Source organism: Carassius auratus, unplaced genomic scaffold (genome assembly GCF_003368295.1).
Source record: "Carassius auratus strain Wakin unplaced genomic scaffold, ASM336829v1 scaf_tig00018446, whole genome shotgun sequence".
NCBI classification, from domain to species: domain Eukaryota; kingdom Metazoa; phylum Chordata; class Actinopteri; order Cypriniformes; family Cyprinidae; genus Carassius; species Carassius auratus.
Genome location: NW_020524891.1, coordinates 75,122 through 92,532, shown reverse-complemented (window position 1 = coordinate 92,532; position 17,411 = coordinate 75,122). Strand labels below are relative to the sequence as shown.

At 40.7% G+C, this 17,411-nt stretch overlaps 1 protein-coding gene across 4 annotated transcripts in view; it reads left to right on the top strand.

Moving 5' to 3' along the window:
• Nucleotides 1–17,411, top strand: part of LOC113076047 (transducin-like enhancer protein 3-A) — a 33,657-nt gene that overhangs the window by 7,195 nt on the left and 9,051 nt on the right. The window contains exons 6-8 of one of the 4 annotated variants that reach the window (XM_026248698.1): nt 12,633–12,695; nt 12,863–12,937; nt 17,177–17,375. In XM_026248698.1, the coding sequence (XP_026104483.1) occupies nt 12,633–12,695; nt 12,863–12,937; nt 17,177–17,375 (337 nt within the window). Of the gene's footprint in view, nt 1–12,632; nt 12,696–12,862; nt 12,968–17,173; nt 17,376–17,411 lie in introns of all 4 variants that reach the window. The other 3 variants (XM_026248697.1, XM_026248696.1, XM_026248695.1) reach the window with 3 other exon arrangements.

The following is a 17,411-nucleotide window of genomic DNA, read 5'->3' as shown; positions in this document are numbered from 1 at the left end:
TGTCTCACTCCATTCCGCTGGCACTGATGGCAACAGACAAATAGCTTTCAGCATGCCATTGACAGCCTGGCCCTGGAGTGCTCTTGAAATGGTGCTAGACAGGTCCGAGTACCTGTAATTGTGTACCAGAGCGTGAAGCTCGCCATTTAAGAGGCAGGCTTTCATCTGCTTAAAGTGACATCCTATTTTTATCCACAGTTGTAGCTAAAAGCTCTGCTTGTCCAGTTCAATGCTCAGCATGGCTTTCATCACATATTCATACATTATGTGCAGCGTATGCCGGCTTTTTGTGTACGTCACTGCCATCTGCCATGTTTTCCCCCGACAGTGGGATTGTTTTTGCAAGATAAAGCATGAAGCTTTAGAGTGAGTGTCAGATAAGGCAACCCTTAACCTCACTCGGCCAGCTGTCAACGTCGCGTTAAGACCTTAAGGAATGTGTCCGATGCTCTCCAGGCCTCTCAGCAAATCCTGTCAAATGTTAGGCTGCTATTGATGTGGTTTATCTCGGCAAATAAGGATTATACACTGAGCTGGCTTTTCAACCAGGATTTTTTGTTGATGCATTCTTCAAGTAGTTTTTTCCAGAGTGTAGTTGGGTGTCTGAAAGCTAAACTTGTACCCTGCTTTGATCCAGTTGCTTTGGTGAAATGCAACACCCAATCTTGTCACACCTAGTCACACTATAGCTTTCAAGAATGTATAAAGCTGATTTGGAATGCAACAGTATAGATTGATTTTAGATTACAGTGACTGGTGTTCATTATTAATTTTTGTTCTAAGAAAATCCAATTTGCAATTTTATAGTCTGCAAGTGTCTTAAGCACTTACACAAAGAAGTACTTTGAACTTTTAACTAACATCATGGTCAAAGATACATTGTGCCTTCATAAATGACATGGATTTTTTCCATATTGATGTAACATCATGTTTTTGATATGGGCTAATATCTATAAACTTAGATTATGCTCCACATGTCCTTGTTATTTGGTCTGCTATAGCATTTTTAATGGTCTGCCAGGGTTTACTTAACCATATTTTGCCTATAGCTTGACCCGTCACACATCTGTATTCCTTTTGAAGGGAACGAGCAAAACTTTCTCGGTGTTACAGAGTATCTTGTAAAAAAACAATTGTGTCTGGCTCCTGCAACTGCTTGGCATTTTCGGCAATATGTTATAAATAATTTCCTGGTTGGCGCAGCACTTCGTGTTTGCCATTGAAATGAAAAATAGAGCCGAAATCCCTGTGATATGTTTGTGCTCCGGCCCTGGGTTGAACTGAGCCTCATAAATTCTATAGATGATGTATCTGTAGCGGAGTTATTTTTCAGAGGCTTTCCTCCCCCTCTCCTTTGGTCTCAGGCAAAGCCAGTGCCAGACCTGTGATGTGAGCCCCTTTCATCACTGGAAGAGGCTGTGATGTCCGACATGCTGTGTTCCTGCTGGCGTCTGATGATGGAAAGGAAGAGGGATGGAGTACATCCTACTGTAGCTGCATGTAGTCTTTGGGTGGAGAGCCCTGACTTTGCCCCCCACCCTTGCTTTTACTGTCGTGTGTTCTCACAACGACTCCACACCATCCTTTTTTATTGCTCGTCTTTTTATCCACCATTCGTGTGCGGTACTCATCCAATCGACAAGCCGAAAATTCAATTTAATGACCTGCCTGTGTGCACGTAATATGATTTTACAGGCTGTTACGGTCAAGCTGAGGTACCATTTGCATAATGATCGGCGCGAGATAGGAGATTGGGCCTGCTCGGCTACAGTTGCCATGGCAACGGTCAGGCGGGTGGAGAGAGAATGAAGGTCGGGTCCCTGCGGTGGGCTTGATGAAGGGGGGATTTGGGGGTGGGTTGCTGAGAAATTGAAAAAGGTGGGGTCTGGAGAAGGCAAAATATTGTAAGGGAAACAGGTCAATTTAGCTCAAAGGGAATCATTTAAGATTTTAAAGGGAATTTGAACAGAATCACTGTTTCACGGCTGCTCACGGAGACGCGCCTGCGGTTCAGTGAACGAGCCGTTTCACATCAAATCTGCGCTGGATACTAATATCCAAACTATAGTGAAAACACTATCAATTAGCACAGTAACAAGATCGACAGTTTAAGACATTAACTTGTAAGCACAAAACACAAGATACTTCTCTTTTCAATATGAATAAGGCTTTATTAGATAAATCTAAGACATATAAACTAATCTAACACATAAACGCACGCACACACACATTCACACAAGTTGCAGGAAGGTCGAAAGTTAGGGAAAGATGAGTTTAAGAGAATGGAAATATGGAATCCCAAGTTAACAGCAATACGTTAAATTGCATAGACATGAACAACCATCAATCACGTAATTAGCGCTCGCATTGAGTTCCTCAATGGGGTTAAAATTATATTAGATACACCAGTAAAGGTCACAGTCTGGAGGTAAAGTTACTTGCATCTCCTGTGAAGAAGGAGCCTCGGTGAAAGGGCTATCCCGAGGTCGTTGATTGGCTGGAAGTTCAGTCTCTGAAGTGACGTCTTGGGAAGCCCGTGGTTGTTGGGCGTTGGCTGAAAGTGCAGAGTCGTGTTCGCTGGTTGAAGTTGAATGGACGTTACAAAACTTAACTCAGAACACGAAACTCTCAAACGGAAAAGAAAAGAAATAAAGTTTGACGAGACTAGGTTGTGTTCCTTCTCATAGTAGCAGCAGGCAGGCACGCTGGAACCGCGCTCAAAGAACCATGATGACTAACCACATGGCTAGATGCTACAAGCTAAAGCTAGGTAGCAAAGCTACAAGCTAAGAGCAGGCATGACTGATAGCACGAGCAAGGCTGGAACTAAAAGCAGACTAAAAGCCGACATGGCTAATAGCAGCAGGCAGACTAGAACTAAAAGCAGACTAAAAGCCGACATGGCTAATAGCAGCAGGCAGACTAAAAGCAAGGCATGACTAAAAGCGAAATTACATCGTGTCCAAAGTATTTAAAACTTCCTGTTGGCCACCCCTCAAATGTTGCCTTGACCAATCAGATATGTTCTTGAGTCTTGGGTATCATAAATCATTTGTTTATCTTACCAAGCATGTGGTTCTTGCCTCACAGGGTCTAATTTTGGACATGATTCCTATAACATGATTATGATATATTTTACAAATAAATGATTGTCAGGACAATATCAAGCAAGAAAATGCGATTATTTGAATACTAGACATGACTAGGTATCCTATAGTTATCAAAAGACATACACAATAAGTGATTATACATGATAGTCAAATGTTTGGGTTACACGTAAATGAATATGGAGTTAAGCAATGGAATGATTCATTCATAAGTCTTTTTTGAGTTCATTCTGGTCCATATATAATGTATAAAAAGGGTTTCTTTGCCATTCTCTGGCAAAGGACTTTTCTGTGAAGACAAAGGTTTAAAGCCCTTCCCCCCTTAGGAATTTCAGTCTGGTTTCACTGGCTGGGGGGGGGAAGTCAATGCAAGTATTTAACTTGATCTCCTGGGTTTACATGTGATGTCCAGCGTTGCATTCCAATCACGAACAATAAATTTGACAATCTCTTCTTTGAATTAAAATTGTCAATAATTGTTCTATTGGTGTTAATGTTGAAAGCTGTTGTGTGAACAAGTTGGTTGGTTGGTTATCTTGTTTGGTTCCTGTGGCACTAGAACTGATTTATGACTTCCTGAGGAATTCAGCTCATGTTTCAATGCACACAGCTCTGATAGACTCTTTGATTTGTCTGATTTGACTCATTTCTGCTACATATATCCCCCTTTCGATCGGCGAGGTGTTTAGGTGAAGACATCGTCGATCGCTGGAGAAACAAAGGCAGAAGAAGCAGACAAACACAGCAAACAGCAAGACAACACCTCCATGACAGTTACTGTACTGGTGCAGGCATCAGGTTATTTAGGTACACGTGGTTAAGTTCAATTAGTCAATGTAGTTTAGCACATTGAGGATAGTTTAGATGGTCTTGGAAATTGTTTTTATTTTGATTCATCAATCAAATTTGTGGTTAACTTTGTTTGGTTCTTCTAGGTTGTCTTACTTTACATGTTTACCATTAGTTTTCTAGTAATTTCATTTTCAATTCAATGGATTGACCTATCATGCATGGAGCTCTCTGGCTTCCATTCAGTTTAGAGTGGCTGGCGGATATTAGGTGTTGCGAGTCAATCCTAATATCAGACCTTCAACCCTCGCAGGGTGTCTAGGCATTTCACCTACTCAGGAAAGAGGGGAAGGAGAAGGATAGGTAAAAGAAGAACAAAACAAAACAAGGCTGCTGTGGGTTTTCCTAGCATGTGTTACAACTACTATTGAGCTAGGATGTCAGGTGCAGCTAGTGTGTCGTGAACCTTAACTTAGTGTCAGGTGTTCTACCTATTGTGAGGATGGCTGCACGTTTCTTCATGGTGGGTATGTGTAACTTTGTTACGCTAAAAGTTGGATATTCTACCTGTGGGAAGAATATGTTTGTTGACTGTGTTATCAGTAGATGTGTTTACCTCTGGGTGTAGGTAATGTTGTGTATTACTGGTGTAGTGCATGTGTGGTCAGATCTGTTCAAGTCTGTGTTGTCTCCCCCTTTTTCTAGCATGTCACTGAAGACTGGCTCTCTGCATCTTTGGCTTGGATGAGGGCGTGTCCATGGTCTAATGAGGGGTCAGTCCAGCAAGGCAGGAAGTTCTTTAGCACGCCGTCGGAGGCAGTTTGGCATGGCTGTGTGAAGCTGAGTTGCAAAACTTGTCTCCTATGTTGCATTCTTCTTGTGATGCCTTCTGGCTGTAGCAGACTTTCTGACCTTCTGTGCTCTGGTGGTTGCTGTTGCACAGACAGGGAATGTGGTACTTGGAGTTGGAGTTCATTTGACAGTTTGTTAGTGACTGAGGTGATGTCCTTTAGTACCTCAGATTTTTCATCAACAGTTGGCCGTGAAAGACTTGTTCATTCTGGGTTGTTGTTGAACAGGTGCTTGTCATCTCTGATGCGGTGCACCAGGTGATCACCGGCCTTCCGTTCTGTCGCTGGTCACAGCGAGCATGACTCAACTTTGTGGTCACCTGCATGTAAATTGTCTTGAAGGAACTCTCTTAGTTGTTCCATGACTTGTTCCGTGTCTTCTAATGGTAAGCGGTTATGTTCTTGTGAGTACTCAGCACTGTGCATGTCTGAGTGGTGCTGAGGTGGGTTTTGTTGTCGCTTACCCACACGAGTTGCTCTTGGATGAGTCAGGTGATTACCTTTGGATATCTGGTTAGGTTTCCAGATGTTATCCTTTTGGTTTCTTGAGAAGCGTGGCTGGTCCCATGGATTTTTCCAGCAGTTGGGCTGAAAGCGGTCGTGGATATGGGCGTCACGTTCTCTGTGCTCTTGATGGAAGACTCTGGTGTTGTGATGCCGCTGGGTGTCGTCCAGTGCAAGGCTTGAGTCTTTGTTGACAGAGTTCAAGAGTGTGGATGTTTTGTTACCTTTCTTTGAGGCCAACTTCTGCTTGTTATAGGCCTTCTGTGTTAGGTCACGCAACTGTTGGATGGTCATGGAGTTCGGACAGGCCATGACACCTAGATGGTGACTGACTCCAGGGTGCAGATTCTTTAGGAAGAGGGTTTTGAAGTTCACATCCTCTTCAAGGTCAGAGTTGTTGTGTGCACCAAAGTAGGATTGTCGGAGTCGGTTGTAGTAAGCTTGTGGAGTCTCTTGACGACCTTGTTTGGTTTCCAAGGCAGTTAACAGTCCATGTTCAGACTCTGGGTCTGTAAACTCTTTAATCAGGACCTCACGAAGTCGCTGGTAGTTTGACTTGGTTTGACTGGGCTGTCGATCTAGAAAGTTTCGTACCTCGGAACTGGACGTGGCTCTAAGGAGGTATAACCAGTCTCTGTCAGTCACATGAGGTCTCACTTCCAGGTGAAATTCGATATCTCGCAGGTAAGCTTGGATGTCGGGGCTCTCTGTGGAGTCCGGGTTGAACCTGCTGATGTTTTCAGACAGCTTGTTGAGGTCTTTGATTGTCATCCCGTGTGCAGCTTCAAGGTCTTGGACGGGAGGTTTTCTTTCGTTGGCAGGAAAGGGTTGTGTGGCGAAGGCAGGTGAGGTTTTGGGTTGTGGCCCTTCGCTCCTTTCGTCATATGCCAGTTCTTGGACGTGGGACTCTGCTCTGCTCAGCAGTGATGAGGCTAAGGGAGGTTTCTCTTTCCTTGGCTCTAGTTTGTGCTTGTAAGCATTTTGGAGTTCTTTTCTGACCATGTAGAGCTCATCGTTGGTATCGTCTAGTTGTTGGGTCAGATTGTCCGTTTCAGTTCTGTACCTTTCAAGGTGGTCTTTCAAAGCACTATTTTCAGAATTCTTGTTTCTGATGTCTATCTTGGCTTTCTCTAGTAGCTGTTCGGCATACTGGAGTCTGTTTACCAGGTCTTTCTGAGCAGCCGTTGCATGTTGCTGGTCGAGCTGAGCTGCTGCCAGGGCTGCTTGGAGCTTCATAACTTGTTCTGTTGTATCCTGCTCCCTCTCGCTGGGTGCTTTGAGTTGATTTTGAACTTTCACTTCCAGCTTGTCTATGCGACGTTCAGCACGTGTCAGCTCCTCTTGAAGGTGGGTGATGTGCTTGTCGCTCAGTTTCAGCTGGGTTGTGAAGGCATAGCTTAGTGAGCTTGTGATCTTGACTAGCTCCTCGTGGTTGTTGTTCTGGCTTGAATCTTGTGTCAGGAATCTTCTCAGGATTAGGATTATTATTAAAAATAATAACAGTTCAAATGTCTTTGGAGTGAGGCTGTCTGTCATGCCTCTCAGCCAAATGTTCACATCTTCCCCATGGGCAATGGGGTCTGCAGTCTGCGGCATGTTGGCACGCTGGGAAGAAGAGAGACTGACACAGATCTGTGTGGAGTAAAAGCCTATGTGTGGTGGGACAACTAAGTGTTGTATCAGTGATTGTGAACCACTAGTGAAATGTGGTGATGACTGTGTTGGTCTCAGGGTGTCTAAGTAGACTAGAGATGCGAAGACTTTGTCACTCTAATGAGGAAGAGGAAAAGAGAGACAGAGGTGAAAAACAAATTCAACTGACAAGCAAAATTTCTGTTTTTCAAATGAGGAAAATTATTTTTTTCCAATTAAATGTTATCAAAAACATAAACAATATTATTATATTTCTTGCTTTGGACAAAAGAATACAATAATAATTCTGATATCTCTTTTCTTAGTCTGACAGGATTGACACCGTACACCTTTCAGTTGGACCGCTCACCAGGGAGTCAGCGAGGGCGACAGTTGCTCAACACGTATCTCTATTAAATTGATCTCAACGTTGGATGAGATGCTAAAACTTAGATTGCGTTTCCAAATGTAGGGAGGTTAGGAAGAACAAATGAGAGGATGATTACAATCAAATTCATAAGGATGATTCGTCGTCTTTGGCACGATTGTGTATTTACTTCACTTAGAATTGATTGATGGTTCTTACATGTCCTACAAATGTAAAAAGAGAAGAGGAAAGTAAAGGAGAGAGAGGACGGAGATGGTAAGTCTCAGTAGCGGTTATCTCAACTACAAGGAGAGCGTTGTGTTAGTTGCTGCACAACTAATCAAACAAAATAAACTTTAAGTGAAAGAGAGTTGTCTTTCTAATTTATTTGAACTCGTAGTGAGGGATAACAATGTCTCCTTTTAGGGCTCAGGTTTGTCGTTCCCAGGCTAGGATACACAAAAGAAATGGTAAGAAATAGGAAAATTAAAAAAAATTAATAAATGGGCAAAATATGCGAAAATGAAATTAAAAAGAGGAAATCAATACGTAAAACAATAGTGGTTAAGTGTATACCCAAAACAGGAAGAGGGGTAAAACGCATTCAAATAAGTAAAGGTCTGAATAGCATATATTCAGATGGGTAATAAATAAATTAGGAAGAATAAGTTCCAAAAGTTCAAGGCTTATTCATTCCTAAAATGATTAGACCCAAAAGAGAATACTAGAAATAAAAGATCATATGAAATGATCTGAGAGGGAAATTTTAAATGCTTCCAAATAAATTTAATGTTTCAATTAAATTTCAATTTGACAATTAATAATTGTGAGTCAGTATTTCCCTTTCTAGTAAAATGAAAATAAGTGGTCTAGTGAGAAAAGAGAGCGATAAAAAGAAAGGGACTAACAAGTGTTAGTTAAGATGTTTAAAATGGTTAAATCACGTCAGCGTTGCCCAAACACACATTATTCTACCACTGGATGGTAATGCTAACGGCTAACCTTTGAGGCTAGTGGCTTTAGTATAGACTTCAATGTAAATGCAATGGTTTCGTTAGCTTAGCGACACCGCAGAGTTTGTGCGCTGCGCGTGCACAGTTCAGAGTTGCTCCGGAAGTACGTTAGGCTTCCGGGTCACGGTCGTCACTATGGCAACCAAAACACATTCTAGTGGATCAGCACATGAATCGTTGCATTGTTGCAAATACAGTTAAGCATGTTACATGAAATGTCGGCTCATTTCAACACTGTACAAATAACAACACCGCCTTTCAGTTGGTTTTGCGATGTGGCACTTAAACTCTCAGTTTGTATAGAGTTAAAATTATCTTAATTCAAATAGCAGCTTCCTGCTGTAGTTATTATATCAATCTCAGCAATTTGATTCTCCGTGCCAGTTTTTCTGGACACAAACATAAAAGTTTTCCTTCACTGTTGGTACACAGTTAAAATTTACTTGATCAAGCTTTTAAAACACTCCCATTCAAATTACTCTCGGACACACGCCGTGTTATGCGAGATTGCATTCACTTTGTGAACGGATACAAATGGGCAAACATTGTTCTCTAATGTTTAACGTTAACTTAGGGGAGTCGAATATCAAATTTGATTCGGCAGTGGAACACGCACTGGCAATCAAACTATATGAAATATGAATACGGGGACTTTGATAAATAGATTGAGGAACCCGCTCAAAACTATTCTTTATTCACCGATTTATATCCCTTTTGAAACACTAACAGTTTAGCTCCGTTCAGCAAACAGTGACTGAGATAGCGTTTGAGACACTGGAACACGCAGTGAAATCAAATCAGCTATAAAACAAGGCATTACACAAATGAGGAACACGCTCAATTTCTACCTTATTGTACGATCTCAGATGTTTACTTTTAAGTTCACTTACTGCTGTTAACAAAGGGGAGACGGACTCGAGTTAAAGTCTCCTCTAGCTCCTTTCATTCAAGCGGGAGGGCGCGCGCTGCTTACGTCACACTCTCAAACACACACGTCTCGCAAGCTTCTCATCTTTCATTCCTTTAGCAAAATCAAAGATTAAATAACTTGGTTTATGCTCACAATTTAGATTAAACTGCCCGCATTCTCCACCATAATAAATGTAAGGGAAACAGGTCAATTTAGCTCAAAGGGAATCATTTAAGATTTTAAAGGGAATTTGAACAGAATCACTGTTTCACGGCTGCTCACGGAGACGCGCCTGCGGTTCAGTGAACGAGCCGTTTCACATCAAATCTGCGCTGGATACTAATATCCAAACTATAGTGAAAACACTATCAATTAGCACAGTAACAAGATCGACAGTTTAAGACATTAACTTGTAAGCACAAAACACAAGATACTTCTCTTTTCAATATGAATAAGGCTTTATTAGATAAATCTAAGACATATAAACTAATCTAACACATAAACGCACGCACACACACATTCACACAAGTTGCAGGAAGGTCGAAAGTTAGGGAAAGATGAGTTTAAGAGAATGGAAATATGGAATCCCAAGTTAACAGCAATACGTTAAATTGCATAGACATGAACAACCATCAATCACGTAATTAGCGCTCGCATTGAGTTCCTCAATGGGGTTAAAATTATATTAGATACACCAGTAAAGGTCACAGTCTGGAGGTAAAGTTACTTGCATCTCCTGTGAAGAAGGAGCCTCGGTGAAAGGGCTATCCCGAGGTCGTTGATTGGCTGGAAGTTCAGTCTCTGAAGTGACGTCTTGGGAAGCCCGTGGTTGTTGGGCGTTGGCTGAAAGTGCAGAGTCGTGTTCGCTGGTTGAAGTTGAATGGACGTTACAAAACTTAACTCAGAACACGAAACTCTCAAACGGAAAAGAAAAGAAATAAAGTTTGACGAGACTAGGTTGTGTTCCTTCTCATAGTAGCAGCAGGCAGGCACGCTGGAACCGCGCTCAAAGAACCATGATGACTAACCACATGGCTAGATGCTACAAGCTAAAGCTAGGTAGCAAAGCTACAAGCTAAGAGCAGGCATGACTGATAGCACGAGCAAGGCTGGAACTAAAAGCAGACTAAAAGCCGACATGGCTAATAGCAGCAGGCAGACTAGAACTAAAAGCAGACTAAAAGCCGACATGGCTAATAGCAGCAGGCAGACTAAAAGCAAGGCATGACTAAAAGCGAAATTACATCGTGTCCAAAGTATTTAAAACTTCCTGTTGGCCACCCCTCAAATGTTGCCTTGACCAATCAGATATGTTCTTGAGTCTTGGGTATCATAAATCATTTGTTTATCTTACCAAGCATGTGGTTCTTGCCTCACAGGGTCTAATTTTGGACATGATTCCTATAACATGATTATGATATATTTTACAAATAAATGATTGTCAGGACAATATCAAGCAAGAAAATGCGATTATTTGAATACTAGACATGACTAGGTATCCTATAGTTATCAAAAGACATACACAATAAGTGATTATACATGATAGTCAAATGTTTGGGTTACACGTAAATGAATATGGAGTTAAGCAATGGAATGATTCATTCATAAGTCTTTTTTGAGTTCATTCTGGTCCATATATAATGTATAAAAAGGGTTTCTTTGCCATTCTCTGGCAAAGGACTTTTCTGTGAAGACAAAGGTTTAAAGCCCTTCCCCCCTTAGGAATTTCAGTCTGGTTTCACTGGCTGGGGGGGGGAAGTCAATGCAAGTATTTAACTTGATCTCCTGGGTTTACATGTGATGTCCAGCGTTGCATTCCAATCACGAACAATAAATTTGACAATCTCTTCTTTGAATTAAAATTGTCAATAATTGTTCTATTGGTGTTAATGTTGAAAGCTGTTGTGTGAACAAGTTGGTTGGTTGGTTATCTTGTTTGGTTCCTGTGGCACTAGAACTGATTTATGACTTCCTGAGGAATTCAGCTCATGTTTCAATGCACACAGCTCTGATAGACTCTTTGATTTGTCTGATTTGACTCATTTCTGCTACAATATTCCTCGGCTCCTGACAGGTCTGGAAGTAATCCACCTTTGTTCATTAGTCAGAAGTGACACATTATTGTGATGTGAACATTTTCTGTTCTGTTGTAAAGGCTCATCGGAACACAAAATGTTAAGGTGTCAGTGTTCCTTCAGGCATTTGGCCCATTTTTTAAATAAGGAATGTTTTTTCCCTTGTACTTTGTTGTATAATTTGTATTTATTATTATTATAAAAGCACAGAAGCTCAAAGATCCTGCAAATCTTTTGGCTCTGACTGCAGTTAAGACCATGTGTGTACAATTTTTGGATGGTGGAAATTCATAAATTTGGGAATTATAAAACAGCTTTTTTTGTGGTCATCCTTAAAGTCTTTTATCACATTCGTCTGCTTCCAACGTGTCCTCAGGGACATGCATTATTTAACATCTGCTAAACAACAGGAGTTGGCTGAAGGTTCTGAAGATTTTTCTTTTTTTAGGGCAATTACATGTCAGTGGTAATTAGGGCTGGGCTATATGGCATAAAAAAATATCTCTGTATTTTTTTTTTGCTGAATTGCAATATACAGTATATATCTGTATTTATTATTATGTTTTTTTTTACATTTTTCTATTTGGATTAAAAATTATATTTTTTATTTTATTTATTTACATCGTACACAATGTTGTCCAATGAAAAAGAATTTATATTAAAGGCCATGAAAAAAAAAATATTGTAAAAAATAACCATTTAGGCTATGGGCTATGTGCAAAAAAGGCACTAAAATCACATACATTTTTAACATTACAATCTAAAAACAAAAATAATGCTTTTTAAAGGAGAAGATATATTTACTAAGTAAAAAAAAAAAAAAATTAAAAAAAGCATTATATTTTGATCAGGCACTCATTCACTGAAATCTGTGAAGTTTAGCAGAGAATTGCATGCAGAAAGGCTCATGCACTCCTAAAAGCAAAATGGAAATACTTCCATGATGTATTGTATATTTCTCATACTATATCGCTTAAAAAGAATAAATCCCCAGCCCTAGTGGTGATTATGGTTAATGTTTAAATGTGAAGCTAAGAGGGCGAAAGAAAGTCTTGTGTACTAGTAGACTGTACCTGCAGGCTGATGGCAGATGAAGTGCAATGCTGCTCTGAACACAGCTCCAGTCTATCTGGCTCGTTCTTCGTTTGGTTTGGAGTATACACTCATCGCAGCTGTGCTCTCTCTCTCTCCCCTGGGCTCTCATAATGTTTTAAATATTTCACATGTCAATATCACGCAGTTTGGAGTGTGCCGAGTCAAGCGGTTCTGATTGCTGTGGTAATTGGCCTAATCGTTGGGAAACTCAAAAAAAGGCTTAATGGTGCACTTTAACAGAAGTAAATTAACCCTTTTTTAACTTTCCCTCTTTCCTTTCCTCTTCCAGACCGAGATTGCCAAAAGGCTCAATGCGATTCTAGCCCAGATTATGCCTTTTCTGTCACAAGAGGTGAGCTTCTAAAGTGCCTTTTTCTTTTATTTTTAAGAGTTTTAGATGCAGTATTTCAAGCTTTATAGGACACTTAAACCGTATTGTTGGTCCTAAACTGTACTATTTATTATTATCATTTATGATGATAATTCCACATTTAACCACATTTTCTCTCTCTGTTGCAGCACCAACAGCAAGTAGCACAAGCTGTTGAACGTGCAAAGCAAGTGACAATGACTGAACTGAATGCTATCATCGGGGTACGTGGACTTCCCAATCTGCCTCTCACCGTGTGTATACCCCTTTAATTACTTTATTTGACCCTAAGAATGGGGCAAACCTGCATTGTTGTAGATGCAAAATAACCCTATTAACTGATTTAATTATTCATTTTTAAATTAGTAGCTTATTTCAATCATATGCAGGTTTGCCCTTACAGTGAATTGCTTTTTAATGTTTTAAATCTGTATGCATGCATCGTGTGCTGATTAAATGTATTTGTTGCATTGTTTATCTAATGTGCAGCCGGACACTGTTGACCAAGCTTTATTTAGTCTCCACTATATGTGGAATGAGTGTGCTTAGCATCCTCAGTCCCCTGAGTCTGCATCTAGAAGTTGTTCACTGCTCTCTTTAGAGCCTGGATACCTTTAATTAGATCAGGTTTTACAGGGGAGTCTCATTCCTCTTTGCTGACCTGGATTGTGCTGGGAATTAAAGACAAATAGGATCTTGCACACATATCCCTGAGCTACTACAACTATTCCTTTCTGAGAAATGCCCACATCTGCCTTCAAATAGTCACTTATTGATCAGGGGCAAGTGACCTGGATCCTTATCAATATGTAGGGAAAACGAAATCTGACCTCTGTACATCCAGCAGTAAGGCTAGCTCCAATCTGCTTAATTAAGAATTGCTCCACAGCTGAAGAATCTGATAATGGGGAGGTGAAGGTTTGAGGGTGGGTTTGTGTTGTCAGATATTGGAATTCAATTAGATCCTGAGCATTGACACTCACGCAGAGTTAATTCTTGGATCAGGTCTGAACGGGGCAGTCATGTGGTCGCTCTTAAATGCCACGTTACCTTCAGGAAGGATTACCGTCTGATAGCTTTGAATACAGCAGACCAACTTCTTTTAGGAGCCATTTAAAAGTTCAAAAGCAGAAAAGGTACTTGCTTGTGTGAGATTTTTTTTTCTTTCTTTTATCAGGACATTTGTAATTCATACAGTAGGCCATGTGTGCACTAACGCAGGTGCCAGAGTCCTCATAAATAGTATAAGGAAGAGGTGAGGTGTGAGACACACACACACACGCACGCACACACAATCACTCTCAGAGCAGAAACCACAAGCATCTCTTATTGATGAACCTCAAGGCCAGTAATAGGATGCATCTAGGGCAGCGGCTTTTTTTCTGCTTTGCTATGACTTTGATCCGAGGTCTTAAGATGGCCTCCTCTGGCAGCTCAGCATTTCTTCCCTCACCAACAGTTTGTGTGTTTATCTTCTCTAGCCTTATTTATTTTAGAAGAGCATAAGCATTTCTACCCACATTTTATCTTCAGTTCTTTCTGCACATACTTCCTCACTGTTCTGTTTTGCCTGTTCTGGTTATCACAAGTTTATAGGCTGAGGTTGAGTTTGAAGCTTTTAGTGGTATTGAATATTTATTTGCTGGCTGTATAAAACTAAGCCTCAGTGTATATCTTGTTGATTATAATCCGCTTTTTATTTCTTCATTAAGATTCCTAATAGAGCGTGTCATTAGACTAGTTTGTGATCCCTCCTTGTCTTATGACTTTTTATAGGGTCTTTGAATGACTCTTTAATATATATGACATTAGAGTTGGTAAGTTTGATTCAAAATGTTTTAGTAAAAAATAAAAAAAGTTGTTTTTCCTACAGTGTACCGTTGTATTGTTGCATACATCAAAAATTATTTTCCTTCTGTTTATTTGGTTGAAAATCAATGGAAATATTTTTACTGGATAATTACGGTTTTACTTATACGTTTGGAGCCAGTTTAATTAGCTGTTTGATTGAAATGTTGATTCTAAATTAAAAATTTAATTAAATTTAAATTTATGCATTTAGCAGACGCTTTTATCCAAAGCGACTTACAGTGCATTCAGGCTATCAATTTTTACATATCATGTGTTCCCGGGGAATCGAACCCCCAACCTTGCGCTTGCTTGCTTGCTAGCGCAGTGCTCTACCAGTTGAGCTACAGGAACAAATTACATTCTACAAATTAAAAGAGTATTCGGCCATTTAAGAACAACTAAATATATGTTATATGTATTAAATTTTGCCAGAAGGCAAAAAACTAAACAAAAAAATTCATCAAGATAAAATTATTTTAGCTATATTGCCTTACCTAGTGCAGTGGGCAGCCAGTTTTACCATAAGTCATCTGCTGTGGCTGTATGGATGGGTCTTTATTAAGACTGTCCCCTCTTGTGCTGTGGGCCCAATTAAGTGTGTTTGTTTCCAAGAGGGCAAATCATGGGGCTTTATATTTTTGAATTCCCTCAGGTCTGCATGTTGCATGGTAACTGCACTAAACTCAGGATTGGGCTGTTTAACACATACACCTGAGAATAGAAGTGGGCACTTGTCTGATTTAGCCACTTATCTTTTTTATAAGTTCTTTACTAATTGTTCACACTGGGCCTGCATTCATTGTTTTGCTGTGAGAGGGAGAGATTAGCACTAGTTGAGATGGTCTTTATGCAGGAATATTAAATTACTGGAGACATTTATTTCTTTATATTCTTGCCTTCATGGCCGGGTCTCTAATGAGGGTTCTCTTATTGTCCATGCATATTACACATCAGTGGCTCATTAGCTGGAATGAGCAGGGAAGGTTCTCCCCCATGAATCAACTGCTTCTTTAATTTCCCATGTGGTCATTCGTCATCTCTGAAGCCTCACACACTAACCACCTCTTTTTTTTCTTCTAACAGTTCATTTCACTTCCTGACAAATTCACATGAACAACATAGCACCAACACGGTTTCTGTCTTACAATCACTCACTTCCACTCTTGTCTCACTGTCTCTCTCCTTTTCTCTTGCCCTTTCACTCTCTCATCAAGAACATGCGCCCACCACCCACGCTCAGTGCCTCAGTACACACACACACACTCCTTTATCACATCTCCTCACAGATCTACACTCTGAGGCACAGCTCATAATTGGCTTGGCAGCTCTGTTGTGTTGGGGAGGGTAAGGTTGCAGGTTTAAATCCCAAGCGTAGTTCTTCTATATACCATTCGTTCTCCTGCCAATCTCAAAGGCCCCGAGTCTCAATATACAGCCAGCTGTGCAAATAATCCGCAAAGCTGTTAGCAATTATGCTCACCCCGAATAAGGACCTGTGATGGACATCTTAATAATGATTTAACCACTGGAAAGGACAAGCTTTTGGAGCATTCCAGAATCACAAATAAGCCTTTAGTATTGATATTTACTTATGGCATGGCATTAATGACCTGCTGATAATTCTGAAAGGTTGTACCACCGTGATCACCATGCATAGCCAATAACATCTAACCTTTCCACGTCAAGTGGGAAAAAAAACATGTCTGTATTCTGGAAGAATGACCGTAAATGGTCACTGATTGACTGGTGAGGTCTGTGAAAAGTTGGGCAGTATGTGCTCTCACAGCACTTTGAATAATTCATTATTCCTGTGGATGCTAATAAAATTGTCTGAGATTTGTTTTGTTGGTTTTTTTTTCTTTACTGGTGGCTCTGCTAAGTATTATTTAATGTTGCTTTAAGCTGCTCCCTTCTCATGGTGAGTGGTTTTTAACTCTCATCAGTTTCCTCCAAGCTTTTCAAATATTGATGGAGGTATTGGAGGCTTGAAAACATGCCAGAACAGGACCCCTCGATCTTGGCCGCCATGCTCGCACACACGCAAAGCTGAGCCCAGCTGCTGTTGGAGTGGTGTTTAAAGTTTGGTTTTCTCGAGTGACTCATACTTTGTGTAATAACCAGATCCAAATGTGAGGGGAGTAAATATAACTGTCCAGTGTTTTGATGGGGCTAAGGAGCAGGTGGTTTTAAGCCAATGAGCTGACAGCATTTCAACATCTGCTGTCTTTAAACTGTAGCTTAAATAGGACTTGACGACTCCCTTTAGGAGAGTGTGTGAGTGTGAGAGTTTTATTATTTAATGAGTGAATTTACATGGTTTTCTTTGTATGATATTCCACCAAGTTTGTTACTGTTGAGCAGGAATCTGAAATGTAAACTGACTAGATCCACAAAACAAATTTCATATTTTCAGGATAAGATCCAAGCAATAGAAAGACGGCTTTGTTTGCAGGTTCCTCAGATATGACTTGAATGTATGCGTGTCATAAATATCCGTTTACCCCCACCTGTGCTTCTGAATTGGCTGCCCAGACGCCGTGCGTTTAGTTTGTGGCATGGATTTCTCTACTCTTTTCCCTCTGGCCCACTCGTTGTATGTCTCTACACAGCAGCAGCAGCTCCAGGCCCAGCACCTCTCACACGCTGCCCACGGCCCCGTGGCTTTACCTCCCCACCCTTCGAGCCTTCAGCCACCAGGAATTCCAACAGTCACCGGCTCTGGCTCAGGCCTGCTGGCTCTAGGAGCACTGGGAAGTCAACCACACTTGCCGGTGAAGGATGAAAAAAACCACCATGACCTAGAGCATCGAGGTAAGGAGCAGACACACACATTGCTCCCATTTAAAG